The sequence below is a fragment of the Parasteatoda tepidariorum genome, chromosome 4 (assembly GCF_043381705.1).
Source record: "Parasteatoda tepidariorum isolate YZ-2023 chromosome 4, CAS_Ptep_4.0, whole genome shotgun sequence".
NCBI classification, from domain to species: Eukaryota; Metazoa; Arthropoda; class Arachnida; order Araneae; family Theridiidae; genus Parasteatoda; species Parasteatoda tepidariorum.
The window spans coordinates 47630966-47655323 of record NC_092207.1 but is presented as its reverse complement, the minus strand read 5'-3'; the positions used below and the strand labels follow the sequence as shown (position 1 = coordinate 47655323).

Sequence of the window (24358 nt, the reverse complement as noted above, 5' to 3'; positions counted from 1 at the left end):
TTAATTAGATGATAAAACAATAGAAACATACAAAAATGTTGATTATTACTCAGTATTATACAGAAATATAAGCAATACTCCTTAAGTGAGCGGGGCTATCCGACTCTCCCCTAATTACCGTACTGGATGGTATTAACATTTCTAGAAAAAAAAAGTTGTGATCATCATATTATGATCACTGGTTACCCATTGGTCAAATGCTTTTTCTTTCCGGATTGACTCCGTTTAACGCCACAACCAGGGACTAATTCAATTCAACATTTCAAATCATGGGGAAAACTGTCTCAATTGTTGTGTGACGTCTGATTGGTTTTCAAATCCTGCCTATGTACGTGTTTCAAAAGGTTACAAGATGCTTTTCCTTCTTCACCATTCATATTTATATTGAAATCACTGCCAAGCCAGTAATTATTCGTTAGTAATAAAAAGAATATAAAAATACTTTAAATTATTATTATGTAAATACATTAAAAATGCCTGATAGTGAAAGTAAGAAGAAAAGCAGCAGCGGTCGCCATAGCAACGCATGCAACGACGACGCATGCGCACTGTTTACTATTACGTTTGAACACAGTTGAAAAGTGTGTGGACGTTATCAAATCCACACCAAGACCCATTTTGCCAATGGGTAAAAAATAAACATTATAAAAATTACCGAGCTTTTTCGTATTTCCATAGAGCCAGAAACATGGTGAACTTTACCATATTCTGGTAGTTTTTACCATGTAAGTTTTACCATGCTGTTTTCTAAGTGTAAAAATTTCTCTTATCAAGCTTTTAGTGCTAAGGAACATATTTCCTCGGTAGAAATGTTGCTATGAATACTAACAAATTAGTTATAACATATCGCTGTACACATGGCTGAGAAATTTTTGCTTTTATATGTTACTTTTGTGCTTAATAATTAAGTACAATGTAACACTACCAATGTTTCTACATTTGCATTTTATTGAATGCTAAAATAAACTTATTTCTATGCTTTTGAATAAAGTCACATTAAGATATTTTCATTTTTATGATTTTAATTTTCATTCTATTGTTTCTTTTTCACTAACTGTATAGTTTATTTTCATTGTAAATAAATTACTTCTGTTTCTTTGTGAAATAATAATATCAATTGTGAATACAGAATACAGCAGAATCAAAAGAAAAAAAAGAAGAAAAAAGGAGGAGAGAAAGAGGGAATGATTTATAGGCCGTGAGTCGATGATTGTTTTTGTATTATTTTACGTTATTGAATACTAATTTTGCTCTAAATGTATGCTGTTGGGGTATTTTTTTTATTATATATTTACTCTCAATTTTGCACAACCATTTTAAAGTGAATTAAAACTTGCAAAAAATCAGACACTTGCTTTATATGCTTATTCAGTGTGAGACATTTACCGACCAATCCATTTCGCTGAATTAGTATAATACTACTGTAATACTATCGTATAATAATAATACCGTTATACGAATTATTTAAATTAAACTGTTTCTTGTTGGCTAATAAATTTAACAACCTTTTTTTATTTTTACGAACATATTTCTACAGAGTGCATACGGATTTATTTTTAGATTAATGTTGTTGAACTGCGAATTAAAAAAAACACTAGAAGAAAAATATTAAAATTTCTCTTTTTCTTTTGACTGAAGTAGTTGGTGCCTATTGGGAAATTAAGTTTAGGAAAAAAGATGAAACAAAATACCCTTTTGCATCCGGGAACTCATAAAAAAGAGGTATAATACCTTTGGCGATGTTTCTTTTTCCCTGGAACTTTAGGTACAAGATAATAGAGAAGGCAACAAGAACGATTCCTCCAATGACAGCGAATAGCACTAAGAGTACAGGACTCAGGCTCAGTTCCCACACATCCTCTAAAAAACAAGAGAAAACAATTACTTTCTGTCAATAAAGCCCAGTTATCATGCTTAACTACTTTTTTCCTGGAACTACAAAGCAGTTTCCTGGCTATGAAGGCGATATATAATTCTTTTATGCATTTTGATTGTTTCCGGAGAATTAGTTTAGATATTTCATACGTGTAAACATGACGTGTATAGATACTTTCAAAAATAATGTAAAGTAGAACATAAAATTTTATTTAGATATCAGTTTAGATATTAAAAAAAAAAATTAATTCGAAGTTAACAGTTTTATGGCAAACCGACAAAGAAGTCAAAAAATAGTAAAGCCCTTAAAATGAAAAATGAATAAAAATGAGTGTCTAATTCATTATTATGTGATCTTGATGGATTTTTGTTTTAGCTACCACACAGTAAACAATTGCGGATGAAATTACGGTAAAAAGTACCAGAATTAAAGGTTATTCATACTTTTTATAGTAAAATATTTTATTGTTAGACTTCACGGAACAAAAAAAATATGATATACTGTAATTTCTATACAAAAATATTTACTGTAGAATATCTAAATCACTGTAATTAAATAAACATAACTGTTAAAGTTTGGTAATAAATTTTACTGTGAAAATGGATTTTACGGATGCTGCACTTAGAGTGTCAGTATTTTTCACCGTAAATTGTTCCGGATTTCTTTTTTGCGGTGCTCTTCAATTTTTAAAAAATATATATTGAAAAAAAATACAGTTTCGAGATATTTATTTTTCTATTTAAATAATTTATATCGCAGCAAAAAAAAGTCAAAAAGTTAAACTGCCATGTATATTTGCTCAACCGTTATTAATCAAAAGTTGCATAATTCTCCGCCATTTTTTATTACTTCTTACAAAATATAACATATCACCAAAAAAAGAAGAAAAAAAGAAAAGAAAAAAAACAGTTGAGGAATGTTTCGAAGTAAATTTTTGAAGTAAATCTAAGTAATATAAGATTATTAATAAATACACTGAATTAAATATGAAGTATTGTAAAATAAGAAATATATACCATGGATACGTTACATAACTTCACTAAACTTTCGAGGTCAATATTATTGACAAATGCAGTTTGAACAGCACTATTCAGTTTTGACAGTAAATTATGCAAGAGTAGAATTTTAGATCAGCTATTTAAATATATAAAAATCGTTCGGGCTAGAATATCGAGAAGTCTAAAATGACCTAGAAAAAAATATAAGTATGAGTATAGTTTGCAATAAGTATTGTTAATAGAGTGTCATGGTAGTCCACATCTCGCTCACTATGGCATCACAACCTATTTTCTAACACATTTTATCTGATTTTAAATTTGTTCCATAATATTAGACTGGATGGTACAGGATTCAGTGCGTTTGCTTTTTTAGCTTGTTCATTGGTTTCGTAATCTGGTAATGGTCGCGTGGTCCTTAACCTTTATTGGTTTAATGCTATTTTTTACTTTAAATATAGAATTTGCTGTAAGAAGACTGACATTCCCTGTGTTGCATTTTTAATTTATTCATTGAAGTGATCTGAACTGGTAATAATATTCTTATTAAGCTTTACTTTTGAGAAAATGGCAACTGTGTCGATATTCCTTGAAAAAAAATTTATCGTTTTGTTGTGTTTTTTTTTAATAATTGCTTAGTTCTTTTAGTTAAGAATATCTACTTTAACAAGAAGAATTTGAGATAAAGACAAAATGAGTAGCACTAGCTATATTTTGGATTAGATAGAGTGCTTTTATTTTATGTGTAATTAGTTAACAACTTTTTCTGTTTGTACGTTAAACCCTGCCTGATGGTCCTTCTTACCGTAAGTTATTAGAATCTTTTGCAGTGTATTACAAAATAAAGGATAAAATTTTTAGCAATTTATAGTTTTCATTTAAAATATATTTTTCAATACTTTTGCTTCATTAACCAATATTGTACATGCACTAGAGAACAATTTTTCTTTGTGTTTATGGGCCCTACATTAAACCCTTAAATTTATAAAAGTACTAGGGTATACTAGGGTATAATCATAATGCTTAGGGTAGAATTGCAGAAAAGAAATGGATAAATTAAAAGATATTTGCCATTAGAGTTTTAGGTACTAGATGGTGAATATTAATAAGAATATTAATAAAGTTAGTGATGATTAATAAAGTTTCCTATTTACTTACATTTAAAAAAATATTCTGATAATTATTATTTTCTTAAATAGCACAACCATTGATAAAGTTGACATATTAAACAAATTGACTGACTAACTAAAGTTATTTTTTTCGTCATTTTTATCGTATTTGTCTTGAATATTTGATTAATCTATTCACCATCTATCACTGATTAATGTATTCAACAGAATAAGGATCATTTGTAATATATATTTCATGGTTGAATATTTTAGAATTTCTTAATTAAACCTTTATCAAGTAGATGATCCGACAATGTAGATGATACGACTTAGAGTTCGTATTTGGTATTTTTGATAATCATTTCTTTACGAAACCACACATTTTGACGCAACATAAGATTTCAAATAACTGATGAAATCGCTTTCTTACTCTTATCAGATAATTCTGGGAGTTTTCATCATCATTTATTTAATTTTAAACCATTTATTAAACTCCAATATGATTTATTTGATTTCAAAATCATTTGCCCTGCATGCCGAAATGGAACAGAGGTTATTACTTTCGTTTAAAGCCGACTGAACGTTGTAAGGGTCAGGTAACTGGCCTTGCATCAGAAAGGTTCTGAGTTCGAATTCCGGGCAAGACATGAATGTTCCTCCAATCTCTGTACTATCTGTCCTTACTCTGGGAGCAACGTTGGCCCACCTAATATGGTGCCCCTGAAAGAGTGGCCAACATATATGCCCCGTAAATGCCTGAATGACAGGGACCGATCAAGACAAATTCAGGCCCAAGGCCCACCAAATTTTCTGGGCCCCTTACAAAATATTTTGAAATTAAATTACTGAAGAGTAGTCCTAATAATGAAAAAGAATCTATTGAACTGCATGATTTAAGATAAACATTCTAAGAAATTTTGAAAGCAGACAATTGAAGACTGTTTTTCAAAGATAAAGTTTATGTATCTATAAATTCAAGCAAAATATAAAACAATAAAACATGTTATGTCAAAATAAAAATAGTTTGGTGACCACAAACAATTGAAATCAGCGATTTTCGCTGAAAGTCACTGATTAGCTGAATTTTTTTTCTTATTGTAAGCTGAAATTATTTTTTATTTAATACTTAAACAAACCCACATTACATTAGACTTTTTACTAATTTTTGAGGCCCCTCAGAAATTGTGGGCCCTAGGCCCATGCCTATTGGGCCTAGGCTATAATCAGACCCTGCTGAATGAACGAAATGTTAACACAGGTGATCATTGGTAATAAAAAAAACTTTCGTTTGAAAAGCAGGTTTCTATATGTAAGCATATACTAAGGATGATTACAAAGTCATTGGATAAAGCACCTTTTATTTTATCTCAACCATTCAATTAATTAAAAAAAAAAACAATTTAAAGTTTTCTATTTAAACATCTATCATAAAATCATTTTTATCAACATCCATTACGCGTACGAATTATTAAATATATTCTGATTTCTAATGTGTGCTTATCTATATATACAAAAAAATTAATGTCTGTGTGTGCGTGTGTCCCTTACAGACTCCTAAGTCATCAGACAAAATTCAGTGAAAGTTGGCATACAGATAGTTTCAAGCATGAGGAAGGTAACTAACAACATTAGAACATTCTACGACAAATCGTTCTAACAGGATGAGCGAAAAACGAAATGGAATTTTCTGATTGGTTAAGCGATAGCCATTGTTTCAATTTTAATGAATGACCTTAACATATTTTAAAGATACATCAGTGATAATTGCTAGCTTTTGACTCTTTTTGATAAAAAAATAGTTTATTGCACGTATTTAAATATTTGATTATTTAATATTCATTACGTCAGATGAATTCGATGAAAATTACGTAGTCTTACGTGGTCCACTTATTATCTTAATTATCACGGGATGAAATTATCACTTATTGTATAAGAGATAAATAAATAATTCGCAAATAAATATCGTTATAACCTTCACTAATTTTAATTTCATGATAATTTAATGGTGCTTCCATTATATTATTTCGTGTCTATTAAGAATGTACTGCAACAATGAGCAGTTTCATTAACTATTATATTATGTCAAATAGAGAAATAAATTATCAAACTGGAAATTACAAGATATTCCAAATGATCGAATATTTTAGGTAGACAAATAATATTTTGAAAATTGATTTTTTCCCCATTTAAATGGGTTTTACTACACTCTTTGAATTTTCATTCTAAAATTATAGTGAAATAACATGCAGCAGTCTGTCCTTCCGAATACAGTAAAAAATATTTTTACCCATACGGGTTTGAAACTGTTTGCAACTAGTATGATTATAAAACCGTAAATATAAAACAATACAGTTTTGAACCACTTATGAAACAGTAAAAAAAGAAGTTTAATTGGACATAGGAGTTAGGCTTTTCATTAGGTAGTGGGGATAGAGGAGTGCAAGACACTGGAAACTATTCATATGTTGTATGGAATAGTGGAAATATTGTGGTGTCAACGCTGGGACACGAACCCCAGTTTTGTCGGCTAGTAAGGAACTAAGCGGTTTCAGTAAGTGGGCTTAGTTAGTGCGATAAAATTCTGGTCGTTTAACCGTATTAGATGAGAATATTTATTAAACAGTTTTTCTCACTTTTAACAGTTTGATTACCATGTTATTTATGGTTATTTGAAAGTTTTATTTAAATATGAAAAATTAACATTTAAATAAATCGCTATTTAACCATATTTCCGAAAAATTCTTATCAGAGTGGTAATTTCTGCATAAAATAAAAACAGAAAGGAAAATATTACAGACAATTAAAATGATAACGATGATCATGATCAAAGTTAAAAAGATTTTAAAAAAAGTATTTATCCATTTTTTTTTGACATTAGGAAGGTACCTAAATATTTGCTGTTAAACTCCAGGGAGGTATCTGTTACCATGCGCTATTATAGCTTACGCACCTATACATATTTAATTTTTCTTCAAATTTATCTTTAGAATTTACAAATTATAGCAATCTAAGTGATGTCTATTATTCATTAATTTCTTATTTATTATTTTCATTAATTTTGATTTTAGATTTCAAAAAAAAACTAATGTATAATTTTAAAATTAAAATTAGTCCGATTCCAATACAGTCATTACTACCATAGTAAATAAAACGATGCCATCAAGAAATTTGAAAATCAATAACTGAACAGCATTAAGAAACACATCCTTTCCAAATTACCCAATTCTAAGACATACGTTAATGTTCTTCCGTGAAGATCATATCCAGAAACATGCCATCACAACCGGTAGAAGGGCAGGCAAATCATTCCTGTGACATAATCCAAATCTATTGCTGCTTTGGGAGTCTTTATTCTGAAATACCCACCATTCGTCAATAACCCATTCAAGGATTCGCCAAAGATGTTCCTCCGTCCTCTATTCATCCATCGGGAGTCGTATGGATCGCCGATGGATCAATCTGGTGCGTTGTCCTCATTTTCCCTCTATTCTTTTTTTTCCTAAATCGATTCCTTTTCGGAATGACGGCAAACCAGTTCCTTCTTTTCATGGTAGCAAATCTCTGGCAAGCAAAGACGTGACACCAGAACGCGATTCCCTGGTAGGCCGCTCATTCATCCTGCCTAAGGAATCCAACCATCTGTTTCTCTCTCTGCTTCACCACACACAAGGGTTTGTGAGATATGAAAAGGAAAAGAAGAAAAAGTGGCCGGCCAGAAAAAGAAAGAGATACCCATCTCTTGTTTTTCGAACCTCTTCTACTTTTTATCAAAGTATGAGCTTAGAAGAATATCTTAACTGGACGAAACCCAGCTTCAACCTGCTCATGGTTTTAAGAATTGAGGAGACGTAATCATAGTATGCGTCAAGAAAATATGTTTTATTGCAATTAATAAAATAAGAAGGATTATAATAAAATCATTTCTTAAAATCAATAATCCTGAAACAAGTAAGAAACACAAAATGAAAATAAATTACAAAAAAATCAGTGCTTTTAATTCTCGTGGGACTGTTTGGATGTTGCACTAGAGTTGCATTATGGACTATTGGGGACGATCTGAGAACATCCCTGAGGATGACCCAAAGACATTTCGTCAAAATTTTGATCCTGTGTAGAGAGGATGGCTCCCCAATATGGGTGTGACCTGCGAGGGACGTCGAGTTTCATACGGCAGACCAGTTTAACTCAGAACCACGTAACCTCGTCACTTGCGCTGGCTGATCAAAGTGTTCCTCCATCTGCACACTGACATCTAATGCTTGCTCTTAGTGATCTACTGGAAGCTGTGTCTCATAATAAATTCAGTGTGGGCCAAAAAAAAAATAGAAATAAATCCAACTAAATGGTCCAACTTAGTAAAATACTTCGACAATTCATAAAATTTTAACTGCTGATGTTTTATTGTTCTATTTTATCACCTATGAGGAACAGCTGGTTTGTATATGTGTTCTGTTTCTTAATTGTTAAATTGTAGAATAAAAAATAACTCCTATATCAGAATATAATGGTAGAGCGGGCAACGAAAATATGTAAGATTATGAGCGAACTACAAAGCTCAAACACCTATTTCTCAAAAATACAGTAAAGAAAAAAAAAAAAAGAAAAACAGAATTTTATTTCATTGTTATGAAGGCAACATTTCCCTCAGTTATAGTGAATAAGAATTCCTTTTACAAAACAGTGGGTGAATTATTAAATGGCCGAGACTGCGATACCGGGCAAACATCCTCACTGGTTAATCTAAGATTAATTTCAATTTATAATCTCATTATGAAAGTTAGATCCAAACTTCAATGTATCTACATTAATTTAACCTTTGATCTGACTTATGTAATACAATTTTTAATTAAATCGTTTAAAAGTTAAGTGCAAGGGATTTTGTAAGTTTAACATTTTCAAAGTATTAAACAATTAAAATTAAACTTTTCAAAAATGCAATGAAACAAAATATTAAATTGTTAAGGTTATTGTTCATAAAGTATTAACTAAAAGAAATAGATATTAATTGTTAAGATCTAAATATAGATAAGGGAACTATTTGCGAAATAATCTGCATAATTTGATTTTTGAAAGCGCTAAGTTTAATTTGATAATTTCATTAAGGCAACTTTCTCTGCATACAGATTATTATTTTGATGAGCTTAGGGCAATCAAAATCCTGGCTCTTAGTTAAAACTAATTTAAAATTGATTTAAATTAATTTTGTATCGTAATAACATCCTATAATATTATGCAAATTATTGCTTAAAAATCTAATATAGACAAGCATACTTCATTATAGAAAATACTGAAACGCTAAAGTTTAATTTTAAATACTGCTTTTTATTTCTGGCCTGTCGTTTATTATTTTTTTTAAATATTTGTTTGTGATATATTCTTCAGAATTTTAACCTTTCCGAAAAAAGCATTCAATCTCTAAATATTTTAAATATGTTTCAAAAAATAAAATTTTGTCTGTATTCAAACAGTTGTAAAAAATATTTTTAAAGATAAATAATTTAATATTGTATTTTCCAAATAAAACTCAACCTAGAAAAAGAAAGCAATGGACATCAGAGAAAAAGAAATGCTTCTTGAGCAAAGAACGCAAAAGGAAAAAAAATGTTGAATTTTCGTGATTTGTCAATTATTGGGAAATTAGGAATATATGTCAATTCTTGATTTGTCAATTATTGAGCCAATAAAAGTATATAAAATATTAACCAACATTTGAGGTTTTTTTATCCCTTTTTCAGCTTCAGCCTATAGTTTGGCGATGATGGTCAACTTGTGTACATCCCTACGGAAAATTAATATAGATATATTACCCAATAAATATATTAAACGTCTGTTGGGAAAAAAAGTCCGCAGTTGACAAGTCCGAACTTTGGAAGCCCATAGGCCTTTGGAAATCTCTAAGTGCATGGAAACTGGTTCTCTCTTGTGGAAACCAGCATCACCTTTCAGAAAACATAAATAATGCATATGTAATAGCTTTCCTTTGCTGACACCCTAGACAACATATCTCTTTTTGACGTAGTGCACTTTCCTCGTTCTTCATGGGTTGCGTTTTATTTGGGAAATACTATATTATCTAAAAAATATAATAAAATTTAATATTAAGAAAATGATGAATCAGTAAGCTTTATGTATTTTAACAAAGCGTGCTATGCTCAGAAAATCAAACAAATTATTATTATTTTTAAATAAGCTAGATTTAAAGAAAATATATTGATACTTAGTTTTTCTATTGAAAAATATAATTTGCAATTTTAATAGGTGAAATATAAAATTCGTCGAAAAAGTACAAAGTTGACTGATAGCTTAGAGTCATGAGAAAAAAAAACATTTCATTCGCCGAAGTACCATCCGTATTTTCTGTTCACGTTTTTCGTGCAAGCGACAAGTTGTTCTGGTAAGTGATATGAAACCTCGGCAGACGGGAGCTAATAAAATCCTGGAAAGCTAATTTTACAGGATTGAATTTATTTGAAAAATATCCTATAAATAGATTGTCATTTAAAAAGAAATGATAGTCAGTGATTGCTAGATCTCGTGAGCATGGAAAATAATGATCCCAATTCCTATTTTTGTAATTGTACCATACTCATTTGCTTATATACATTGAAGGGCCTGGGCTAAGGAATTCAAATTATTAGGCATTAAATCAGTCATATATCAAAAATATTAGCCAAATTTAAAACTTTTTAGCCAAAGGAAAATCTTAACAGTATCTTCCCATAGAAAACTTCAAATCAAAATGCAAATTTACCACAAACTGAATTACTTTATGAAATTAAAATCAAGAGTTATCTTACAGTTGGAAAGGAGTAAATGAGCCATGAGTGGGAAAGAGAATGAAAAATTCCGATGTTGTTTTATCGTTTTTGAACAAAAGAAATAGGAATAGGTAGGGATTAACTTTCGTTAATTTCTTAGACTAGAGAAATAACATAGTGATAAACATGAAGAAACATCATGTAATTGTCACGTTACTGTGTATGTATATGAGAAAACATATTCTCTACAGAAAGAGCTGGATGGTGATATGCACCTGGCTACTTCTAAATTCTGTTTTATAGACACAAACTGTATGAAACAATTTTGTCATGTGATATCGCGTGATCCAGCTAAAAAACGTGGTAATCTGTATTTTGGGGTACTTTGTCTCATGCTTACATTATTTGTCATGCTGCATTGCATTGCCCGGATGCTGCGGACCTCCAGAGATGTGGGGGATATTGATTTACGCAGTGGACATGAAAAGCCGTAAACCCGCTTCGCGGGTCGGCTGGCCACCACCCGTGACCAAACTTTTAACAGTTGTGAATATTACTTCTTTAATACACTGTATCTAACTGTTCTTTAATGAATATATTTTTTAATATATTGAGCATTTTGCTAATGTATTAACATAATGCCAATGATTTAAGCCCATGATTACATATTTTATATATTGAAAGAAATACAAAAGACAGGTTTCGGAATTGGCTGACTATGATTATTTAGAGATACAAAATTTTTTGAAAGATCTTTTGTAATTGAAATAAAACACATTTACACAGAAAAGCAATCTATTATGTTTATTAAGTTAAGTTTCTATATTTCCTCTAAAATTAATCTTTAAAATTTTGCTTGACTTTTAGTTTTGCTACTTAGCCCTCACAGTTTCTTCTTCTTATTTTTTTAACAGTTTAAAGTGTGAGAGCATTTTATCACATCTGCAAGTTTTTTTCTGTCATTTGTTGCAATAAGTTTATTCAATTACTTTTCCTAAAACTCAGGTTGGCGATCAGAACGAGGTACTTTTTTAAATCGAAATTTGCATTCAAAATTTGACATAAACAATAGGAAATTGTTCTTTCATCTAATGAATCCTCTTAATTTATAACGTAAATATCACAAGAAGCTTATGTGGTCCTACATTTTGTCTCAATAATCTGAAAATTGACGTAATCTAACTCGAACATAAAAGCAAAATCAATGTTAAAATTAAATAAAACGAGCCAATGAGAACTTTTTTGCTAAAAGAAGAAATTTCTAACACATAACAATTTGAAAATAAGAAAAATGTTACATACAGCAGTTTTGCAATAAGAATTGATTCCTACCCAAGCGTTTTGCATCCTGACAAAATTTGCGCAATCGCCTTTTGTAAACATAACATAAATCGCTAAAAATAAATTATAATTTGTTTATCGCAGTGTTCATGGAAATAACTCTTTGTATTCGTCAACTACGAAAGAAACGAAGCAATTATTTAAAAATGTTCCTAAAAGATTCCGAATGACACACAATGCAGACTAGAAACGAATAGAGAAAATCCCATTTTGCCACAATTACTAAGGACTTAGACGTTAAACAAGCTCGAAACAAATGTTCTAAGTGACAGATAATTCTCTACAATTTTCCTCCAGAAAATGTGATAAATCACTTTTCGTGACACTCGTCCGCTGGTCGGACGGTTAGTTAATAACATGATAAATTAAGGGGGATGAACGCGCCTGATAATGAACCGATTTCGTTACGCGTGTTTCTTAAATTACGCTCCTTAATTAAATATTATTTACTGGCCTAAGCATTCCTTATACTTTCCCATAAGCAACTTTCTTTAAATATTAAGTAAGGCTCTTAAGGGAAAGTCTTGCATTACATTGGAACTCCCTTTAACGGCTTTCTAAATTTAAGTGAAGTCCAATGTCTGCACTCCACTTAAAGTTTTGAGATTTTAAGATGAGGGTGTTAATTATAACTTAATCATGGTAATTATTTTTGATAATGACAATTATTAAATTGTTTGCTGAGTTCAATAGCCAATTTAAGTTGTACATTAGAAATGATATAGAAATAATTGGTTTTTGGGAAATAAAATGAATGAGAATATTCGATAACTTAATCGACCATCTTACTTACCATCCAAATTCTTTACATGGAATGCTGAGTTTTATGGATAGAAATTTGATTGGCACTACTTCTGAGGTATTATTGCAATTTAATTTGATTGATTATTTGTTGGGATTCAGATAAATGTTTGCATTGAAATATCTTGGATTGATATTATAGAACAATTTGATAAACGATGCAAAGGTTGTAAATCTTTGCAAGGGTTTAGAATATCGGATTATCATTTTGACACTCCAAAGGAAGAATAATAAGTAAAATAAAGTAATAAACCCGAAAATCGAGAACCAGGTAATGAAACTTTCATTAAACGGAAAGAAATTTTTTTAATGTAAGCACCGAGAATATTGCACAATACCGAAAATAAATCTTGAAACTAGCAAAGCTCGTGTAAAAGAAGTTTTAAACGCACTTGCAAAATTAGAAGAAAAAAACTCCGAACTAAAATCGTTCATTTTCGAATCTTTTAACGCTTATTCTCCCTAACAAAACAAAAAATGTATGCTTCAAACTATCAGAACATGCCAAAATTTACCATGTTTGGATTCCCCAAAAAATCTCGGTAATTTTTACTGAAACTCTTTAATAATAATTTTGGTTAAATTATCCATAAAAAATTGTTTCATGATAAGTGATAAAATTTGCTAAACATAGTAAAGCTTGGTAATTTTCTCACAACAGCCTATAGCATTGCATAAAAATCATTTATTTAGTTAAAATAATTTTTCAGTTTTATATTTTTAACTAAATGCGTGGTAATAAGAAGAACTTTCATTTCGAAAACCAGAAATTTCGGCAAATTGTTACCATACGAACAGAAAATTACAAAAGGGATAAAAAGGGATAACTTTAAATTCTGTTAGGAAAAAAAGAGAAAAGTATTCCTACATAAAAAGGAGAATGCTAGAGTGTATAGTATATGGAGAGATACTGATCGACACCAAGCTATGTGGAACTAGTTCTTATCTTGTGCTAAAACTGCCTTCATAATTTTAAAATTTTATACGTTAATATATAAGTTAAATATTATTGCGTTAATTTTATCAGGTAACATTTTTTTACCTTATTTTATATATATATATATATATATATATATGTATACTCGTATATTACTCATTAATTTTAATTTTAAGACAGCCACAGACAAGTCAAAGTTGGAATATAAAAATTATGTGAGATATTGTGGAAATAGTTTGAAAAAAGTTTTATTATGATACAGAAATTATAACGTTTAGTTTGATGTATTATTCTCGAGAAAAAGTAAATTAGCACACTTTTGAGGGTGCTAATTGTATAAATGTTTATCTCAATTGCTTAATANGAAGATGTATTGAAAAAGATATAGAGGATTTGAGAATTGGACAGCAGAACTTGCACTCTTTAGAAAAAATGGTACTGCCGAAAAAAAATTAAACAGCAATTGCAGGTTGCAAGATTAACCTGGAAAATAATCTTCGTGAGAAAGGCATGGTCTACTTTGGACTGTCTGACCAATGATAATACGATATCTCAAGATTCTAAAATTTGTATTTATTTGAATAATACGATTCTCTGTGAATGGGAGCGCAAATTGTTTGTTTTGATATTCCAAAAACAGCAAATCAATTTAAAAATGATCATGGAAATATATTTTCAGCAAATCCTTATGTTATATAATTATTTTTTTCATAATTAAATGTTATCCTTTGCCCATATAAATGGAATCATAAACTAAGTGAAACACAGGGTTAATTAAGATCCCTTAAAAAAGTACCTAACAAAAATTATAAAATTACCTTATAAAAGTAATTTAAATTTGAAAGTAACATTGCAGGAGTTTTCATAACGTATATTATCCCTAACATAAAAATTATTGGTTTGAGGTCATCTACACTGAAACACAAATTGATAATGGTCAAATTCTTAACAGCTACATGATAGTTTTTAGCAGCACTTTTCAATAAAAATAAGTCTTTCTGAAATGCTGTTTTGCAGATACAAACTTTCAGCCGGTACAATCGAAATTTCAAATATACACTTAAACGTTTCAATCAACAGTAATTCTCGAATTCATCTTTTTTTATTATTTTATACCACAGCTTCTAAGAAAATCTAGAGCGCAAAGGAATTTGATGGTTTAGGTATCTAATCAATCATTTTACGGCTATAGCTCTTATCTATTCATGAAACGAGCGATTTTCTTTGTCTTACACCCTAAATTCTGATTATCTCAGTTATGTCGATCAAACTAGATAACTGGAACTTCATGGCTTTCAAAGGATTACAGTTTCTTCTCAACTTGTCATTTAATATTAGAACCTTCTTGCATACAATGCAATTCTTTTTTGCGTGTAAGTTCTATGAGTTGGTAAGTGTAACATTGCGAATATGTTTTTCGTTGTATTTTTTCCGTTTTAAAGTTCGGAATTTACTGGCGGTTCATTACTAAATACGTAATTCTAATGATATTTACAAATTTCATGTATCAAATTAGAGTTGCTCATTTATTTAATTTTATTCTTTTGTTTATAAAAATGCAACTGTTTTTCCCAAATCAATCTCTTGTTTTCGCACTTCGTAAATAATTTTAAACCACTTGGTGCAAAATTTTAGAATTTTTGCAGAAAATCGAGTTGAAAAAGTTAGGGATTATGAGTTAATAGTCAATCGAGGTAAAGAAAAACGAAAACTCTGTTGAACTCTGTTGTCTAATTAGCAGAGAAAGTGGGATAAAAAATATCAAAACTAGTTTGATTTTTTGTTGAAACTTGGAAGTGTTTCTACTAATTACTATTAAGCTTCCAACTGTTTCTTAAGGAAACTAAACAGGTTTTGAATTTTTCAGTTGTATCTTCCATAATAGATTAGATTTACTCAAATTCTATGTTTTTTAATCATATAAATATTATCTCTCTCTTTATATTAGCAAGGTTATTATACATATATTAGCAAGGTCTTACGTAATATACATATATGGACATATATAATAGCAAGGGCATATATAAATGACTGTCAAGTAAAACAGATATTGGACTGTTGTTAGCTTTTATTGATAGATCACTATTACTATTTACAATTTTATTAATGAATGGACACTTCTCGGTGTCCCTTAATTATTATTATTTTTTACGGTAGGCACTAGACTCTTGTTCTTTACCTTGGAAGATGCCGGAAGTGTTGCTTATTTAACGTTACCAGTGAGCACCTGTGAACGTAAGTCACAGAGGCGAGCAGCAGTACCCACGCCACACTGCCACAGATACCCGTTAATAGGGTGGGCCACATTCACTCATCACACAATAGAGAACAACACGCAGAGAGAAACATCTATGCCCTGAGCGGATTCGAACCCGCAACCATTGGCTTCACAGTCAGGTACGCTGACCGCTCAGCCACCTGACCGGTACCTTAATTAAAGAAAATAGTGTGAGCAGAAAATAGCAGTGTCCCTTAATTATAGAAAATATTGTTTTAAATATTTTACGGTATATTTTTAAAAAGCTAAATTTTATGTAATTAATTTTTGTAAAAGTTTTACTAAGATTTTAAAGTTATTACGTGTGTGATTTCATACACACTTACTTTTAATTGAAAACATTCTGAGATAGATTTTATTTTAAACGGAATTCATCTAACGGAACAAAATATCTCAACGTTTACTTTTTTCTGCACTTATTTAAACTATGGCTAAAATAGTCAGCGTAAAATTTTATTTTGGAAAAGTACATTAGTAGAGATATAAGAAATTTAGCAATTTAACGAAACAGCACTTGATAAATGTTACAAATTTTTTTTCACAATAGTTGGCGTTTTCAGTTTTACGTACTTCTGAGTTAAAATCCTTGATAAAAGAAAAAAAATTCACAATGTGACGTATTTTTGAAAATCTGATATTCGAATATGATATGATGATGCAATTGATGATGCAATTATGATGCATGATGCATGTTATGATGATGCAATTTTTCAACGAAAGACTGAAAAGGTAAACATTATAATACTACTTTTTTTGTTTAAACATATATAACAGAGTTTATTGTTAATTTATAGAGTCTGCGAGTGTTATGAGCTATGAGTAATTTAGTAAAGAAAATTATGTTACAGTGTGATTTAGTCAAAGTAAATTATTGAGAATGCTATTCAAACATTTTTTTTACTTATTTAATAGATGCTAATCTTATACACACAACTTCAAAGGTTATATTTCACTTATGAAGTAAATAATCATTTATAGTAATATGTGATTCTTAAAAAAGTATTAATATAAAATAAAATCTATTTCCAACAGAAAAATTTTGTTTCTATTGTTTTCCAGGTTTATCAAGTATATATTTATTTTAATACGATAAAAAATTATTATTTATTTTAAACATCTTAACAATATTTAAAAATGCATTAATTATTATTTTATTACCAGTGTTTTAAAATGTAATAAAATATTCCATTCAGATCATAGTTTGTCCTTCAAAGCCACTGAAGGACTTAATTGTTTACAAACAAATTATTAGCATAAATTTAGAAAACGAAACTATGTGAGAAATATAAATAAAAGAACTAGTTAATTATTATGAATGGTGAGAAAAATCCCGTATTTATTTTGCTATTCAGAAAAAACTGAAATTATTGTTATTGTATGTTCAATCAGCAGTACTTATCAATGTAAATTTTAATAAGTGTTCTGAATATCAATATTTTGTAAATAAATTTAAATAATCAAATCTCTAGTATCTGTTTGTCACACTATGTTTACCATCTTCTTTTTCTCCAATATTTATACGTAAATTGTTAGAGTATTAAAAGCAAAATTTACTTATTAATTAGAATCTAATGCCTCGCAATTACTAATTGTTAATACAGCGCTAATCATAGATTTTGAAACTTCATTTTGAATTAATTAGAAAATTATATTTAGTTATTGGATTTCATTTCTACCTTTAGTGAATCAAATTCTCTACATCTAAACACTTATTTTCTGTGCTGAATTATAATATTTAGTTCTTTATTTTTTATTTTTCGTATAATTACTTTTAATAACATAATTTCCTTTCTTTGTTCGTGTTATAATATATTAATCTTACTCTCTTAAAATGAACGAGTGAAAATAACTCAACTTGAGTGCTATTTAACTCTTTCATTTAGAAAAAACCGGCCTTCTCATCTTGAGTTAAAATCACTCAAGTGAAAGAGTTATATGAAAATAGCTCAATTTGAGTGAAAAAAATTTCACTCAAACTTGAGTTATTTTCACTCGTGTTTGAGTGATTTTCAGTACTTCAGTTTGTAAATTGCAGTCAAAATTTTTACTATTAATATACAAAATGTTTGTATTTAGTGGTGCCATCTATCGTAAGCGATAGAAAATACTATAGTTTTTGTTTAAAAAAATTTCTTTTGAGAGGAAAGCCTTAGACAGGACTTTTTTTCATCTTAACTTTTGTTGAATTTGAATATCGAATTAGATAGCATAGTACTTGTGAAGGTTTTCGCTGTGAGCATGTCGACACTGTGATTCGAACTCGCTTCCCGTCTGTTGTGAGATTCACCGATTAACCCTCTCGGCTACAGTCCTGTGACAAGACGGCTACAAGGAACTAATTAATTTCATGAGCTGGGTCTTGTTGGCGAGGATAAAGCTTTTATTTGTTAAATCAAATAAGGTGAAAACACAGTTAAAAAATTTTTTCAGAGTTAACAGTTTGAATAGCAGCATTTTATGGTTATCCAATTGTTTTGATTGTATACGGTAAAACAACAATTAAATGAATTATTTTTTATTAATTTTATTTTTTATTTATTTTTTATAAACTTATTTTTTTAGGAAAAATTCCTAACCACTGTAGATTTGAGTTTTTTTTCCTTCTCCCATGTTTCTTCATTTTTCTTTTAAGTTTAATTTTTAAAAGTAAGGAGCTCTAAACGAATTTTTAAGGAAAGAAGTTTTATAAATATTATGCTCATTTAGGTTCAATTTAAAATACTATGAGTTACTTTTTTTCGAACAAGTTTATTCGTTTAATTTATAAAGCTTTATTTTCAAGCAATAAAAAAGGTATATTGTTTTAAATTGCCTAAATTTTTTTAAGACAAATTACTGAAACTAAGTGAAATTTATAAATTTTTGAAAAAGACGTTTGAAGCTAAAAAATCTGGATTAAATACCCTTTTTCAAAATCAATTTTGCAATCTCCTTTGATATAAATTTGTTTAAAATCCAAACTATATATTTGTTTCGATTAGAAAGAAATAAGTATAATTTTTGTTCTGCAATAATCCTAGCTTAGTATGAATTTGAATAAAAAAATTAACTAATTAACATTAACTACTTGACTTTACTTTAATATTGTTTTTACCATAAACTTTGCTNTGAATCAATTTCTCTACATTTAAACACTTATTTTCTGTGCTGAATTATAAAATTTAGTTCTTTATATTTTATTTTTCGTATAATTACTTTTAATAACATAATTCCCTTTCTTTGTTCGTGTTATAATATATTAATCTTATGGAGAAGAGTTTTCAATGAGCAAATTAACATATTATTTCTCTTCATTGTATATTAGATTAATTTTCCTGAGTTTAATTACCCGAAAGATACATTGTATTAATATAATTCTCATCTAAATATCTGTAAAACATAATTTTAAACTATTTAGAACTCATTATATTTCTTTTATAACAATGCTATTACTTTATAACAAAATATCCCCAATTCTTTTATTTTCGGTTTATTAGGAATATACTGATGAAAAAGTAATTTCATTTCTATAATTGCATTCGTCCTTTTTTTCTCAACCTTTTGTTGGAAGATTTGAAGTCGATTTAATAGAAAAAAAACTGTTTACCTGCTAATAGTTATTTGAGTGGAAAGAAACCAGGTGAATTATTAGCAGAATTCAATCTAAGGACAAGTATTTTTAGGAACAACGCTTTCGGCAATTACCGTTCATAATCATTTGTTGTCTAAAAAAAGAGGAACTGTCACTTTGTTTGAGACAAACCGATCAACAACGAGAACTAGCACTCAAAAAGTCTAACCCTAGAGACTCCTGCAGAGAACATGGACGGAGCTAAAATAATTGATGAACATTGCTCCCTAGAAGCCCCCTGGGGATATATCATCAAAAGTTCTTTGATGACAGACATTAAAAGAACACCTTAGGGCATCACCCATTTCGTGAACAATTTCTGTACGTTAAGGAAAACTGAAATGGAGAACTTTATGATTTTATTAAAACGAAGATGGTTATAGTTTGATGGTGTACGTAAAAGGTCTTGAAAATTATATTTAATTCAAATCTCTAATGTGTAAAACACTAATGAATATATTATGATCAAAAAATGAAATATCGTCAGCAATTTCTGCACGTAAAGGAAATTTGAAATGTAGAAATTTAAGATTTTATTAAAAGAAGATTTTTATAGTTTGAGGGTGTTTAAATAAGTTTGAAATTGAAATCATTGTTATGTAAAACACTAATTTATATACACCGAAGATCCATTATATTATGACCACCCTGCTAATAATACTTAGGACCACCTTTAGCCCTCAAAACTGCTATCACCCGCCGTGGCATTGATTCCACAAGGTGCTGATAGGTAGTCTGAGGTGTCTAGGACCAAGCGCTCACCAACAGGTCCTGCAATTCCCTCCCATTCCGAGGGGGTAGCGTGGCAGCACGAATTTGATTTTCCAAGAAGGACCACAAATGCTCTATTGGATTACGGTCAGGTGAATTTGGGGGTCAAGACATGACTTGAAAGTCACTGGAATGTTTCTCGATCCAATCCATGACGATTCGACCCTTATGACATGGTGCATTATCCTGTTGGTAAACACCATCCCCCGAATAAAAAAACTGTTGCCATGAATGGGTGAACCTGGTCTCTGCAACCATGTTCAAGTAGCTTACAGTCGTCAGGGAATTTTCTATGAGGATTATGGGTCCTAATGTGCCCCATGAAAACATTGTTCCTGGGCGAGAAACCATGAAAACCAGGGTGAACCATTGTTATAGATGGAGGGTGGTCATAATGTAATGGCTCTTCAGTGTATAGTCTACGTTTGTATAGTCTGTCTATGAAAAAAAAACTCCCCTTGCCTTTGGAGCAGTGGCGGTGACTATGGTTACAAGATTTAACAATTTCATGTAGGGATGTAGGGTCAATATTTACGACAGGTTTGACTCAACTATAACTCGGTTTGGCGAGAGAAAGGGAGTCATGGGAGAGAGAAGCTCCCCTCTTTGAAATGCGTCATTTTTTTTCCATATTAGCAGACGGCCTTAAACTTTGTGGTGAGGGGAGTTTCTTCTGCAGACTAACTATATATTATAACTCAATTGATGAATATTGTGAAAAAATTTTGGACTTTAATGAAAAATTAAAGGGAGAACTCAATGATTTAATGAAAAGGGGATTGCTAGACATTGTAAAAAGAATTCCTGAAAAATTACGGTTAAAGGTACCGGTACCTAGGCTTCAGTACTTTTCACAGTAAAATTCATTTTTGAATCAGGAATATTGTGAAAAATTTTTGTACGTTAATGGAAAACTAAAGAGAGTGATTTTTTTTTCTGAAACAGTACTGGCATTCATCTAGAGTACCGGTACTTCATCATAAGTTTCAGACTTTTTTTACAATGTACACTGGTAGTGTATGGAAAATATTAAAATACAATTTTAAATTGAAATCTACAATACAAAAAAAAAGCAAATACAAATGCGTATGCCTGTACATAATTACCAAACAGATAAAATTTCGCTTTGTCGCTGGCAATAAAGAACTGAAAACTGAAGCGAACAGTCATGAACATGAAAAAGAAAATTACATCTAATATGTCTTTATTTAAGCGAACAATTTTTCCATATAAATATGCCTTGAAATAAGCAAAGAGGTCTAATTTGTTTACATCTTTTTAGGGAGAGATCCTTTAATTTAGCCTTTATTCAAATTCCTGACTTTTTTCTTCATCTTTCTTAATTTTAGGAATACCACATTTTAAAGAAGTGTATGTTGATTTCCGTCGCTCAATTATCAAACTTTTAATCAAATATTAAGTAAAAATGTTGTTCAAATTATATTTTATCTGCATTTTCGTATCTCTTTCTTTGGTTTTGATGGGTTTCATTTATCAATGAATCATGATTATTACCGAAAATTTTTAAATGATGTGCTAAAGCAAATTTTGGATAAGTAATTTTGGATATAAACATGTTTTTTTGTACAAAAAATATCAATGTTTTGTATATACAATTTAATGTTTATCAATGCTTTGATATGCGTTTTCTTGCCCTTTTCTTTGGTTTTGAAGGATTTTATTTTCTCTTAATCATTATTATGAATGCAATATTTAAAATGGTAACTCATTACAAATTCTAGAAATATATTTTTACATACAAATATTTTATTTTGTTCCTGCCATTACAATATAGACACATTAAATTATTGCAATATATTAAATTATATTGTCATTTGAGCTTATGAACTCAAAAATTATTAATCTGTTATATTCTGGACTGATGAACATCGCTCCCTAGAAGCCACATGAATAAATATAAAACGTTCTTTAATTATAGGCCCTAAAAAGCACCACGCACTTTTTGAACTAGTTTTTCTTTAAACTACTGTAAACATATTTTATTTTCACCTTCAATGTATGAACATTAATTTTGATGGTTATGATTCATCAAACATTATGTTTTCCCCGTTCTTTCTTTTACGTTTTCTTTTTCTTTTTTCTGAAATTGATTATAACTATTTTTTTAAAAATGCCATTTTACCTTAAAAAATTAAAATATTTCTTTTGAAGAAAAAATAGCAAGAAAATTGTCGTTTGGTATCTTCGTATGTCAATAAAATCGTTTATTTTATTTTTGACTTTAAAGCATATTGTGGCAAAATTACTCATTAAAAAGACTGATTATTAAGACTAATTAATAAGGAATCTTATTTAAAGAAAATCATTAATTGAAAAGAAAAAATTTAACAATATTATATTGATAAGTAAATGAATTGAATGAAATGAAATGAAAGAAAAATTAAGTTAAAAATATCCTATAAAGGAAATAAAATTTAAATGTCTTACTTAAAAAATAACAAAGAAAAAAGAACAATAAATAAATTTGTTACTGTTTTATATTTAATTAAATTATCTTCTGAAGTATTTGTAAAAAAAAGTATTAAAACTAACTTTAGTATAAAATAATTTGATGATAAGTAATTATTTGTGAGTGTATTTGGGGAAAAAAAGTTCAATACATCTTGAAAATTAACGCTTGAAAGAATTTATGCTATAAATTTTGTTCTTTAAAAGAATAATTTTCGAATGTAAAGGTAAATATAAAAAAAAATGTTTCAAGTAGTTTAAGCTATAATTCTTTTTTCTGTCGTAGATTTTTTTTACGAGTAATGGCAATGCTTTTGGCATTTTAAAGAAATTTTAAAACAAAAATCGGATATCACTTATAAATTTATTATTTGAAACAATCCAGAGTTCAGAAATTGTAAAATATTATGTTATTTTTTGATTGTATATTTATCAGAATATGAGTAATTTTACAAATGCTTTTATTTTATTATTTGGCAAACTAATACAGAAAAAAATAATTGCTTCGCAGAGAATATATGTTAAATATTATTAATTTTATTCTTTTTGATATTGTTCATATATTACTTAATGCATTAGGCGAAATATATATATATATATATATATATATATATATATATATATGTAACTTCTTTCCCTTTTATATATATATATATATATATATATATATATATATATATATATATATATATATATATATATATATATATATATATATATATATATATATATATATATATATATATATATATATATATATATATATATATATATATATATATATATATATATATATATATATATATATATATATATATATATATATATATATATATATATATATATATATATATATATATATATATATATATATATATATATATATATATATATATATATATATATATATATATATATATATATATATATATATATATATATATATATATATATATATATATATATATATATATATATATATATATATATATATATATATATATATATATATATATATATATATATATATATATATATATATATATATATATATATATATATATATATATATATATATATATATATATATATATATATATATATATATATATATATATATATATATATATATATATATATATATATATATATATATATATATATATATATATATATATATATATATATATATATATATATATATATATATATATATATATATATATATATATATATATATATATATATATATATATATATATATATATATATATATATATATATATATATATATATATATATATATATATATATATATATATATATATATATATATATATATATATATATATATATATATATATATATATATATATATATATATATATATATATATATATATATATATATATA

At 28.3% G+C, this 24358-nt stretch overlaps 1 protein-coding gene across 1 annotated transcript in view; it reads right to left on the bottom strand.

Moving 5' to 3' along the window:
• LOC107449925 (neural cell adhesion molecule 2) overlaps positions 1–24358 on the bottom strand; it is a 458476-nt gene that overhangs the window by 62666 nt on the left and 371452 nt on the right. Inside the window, exon 9 of the mRNA XM_016065606.3 lies at positions 1732–1860. Coding sequence (XP_015921092.1) covers positions 1732–1860 — 129 coding nt within the window. The remainder of the gene's footprint in view (positions 1–1731; positions 1861–24358) is intronic.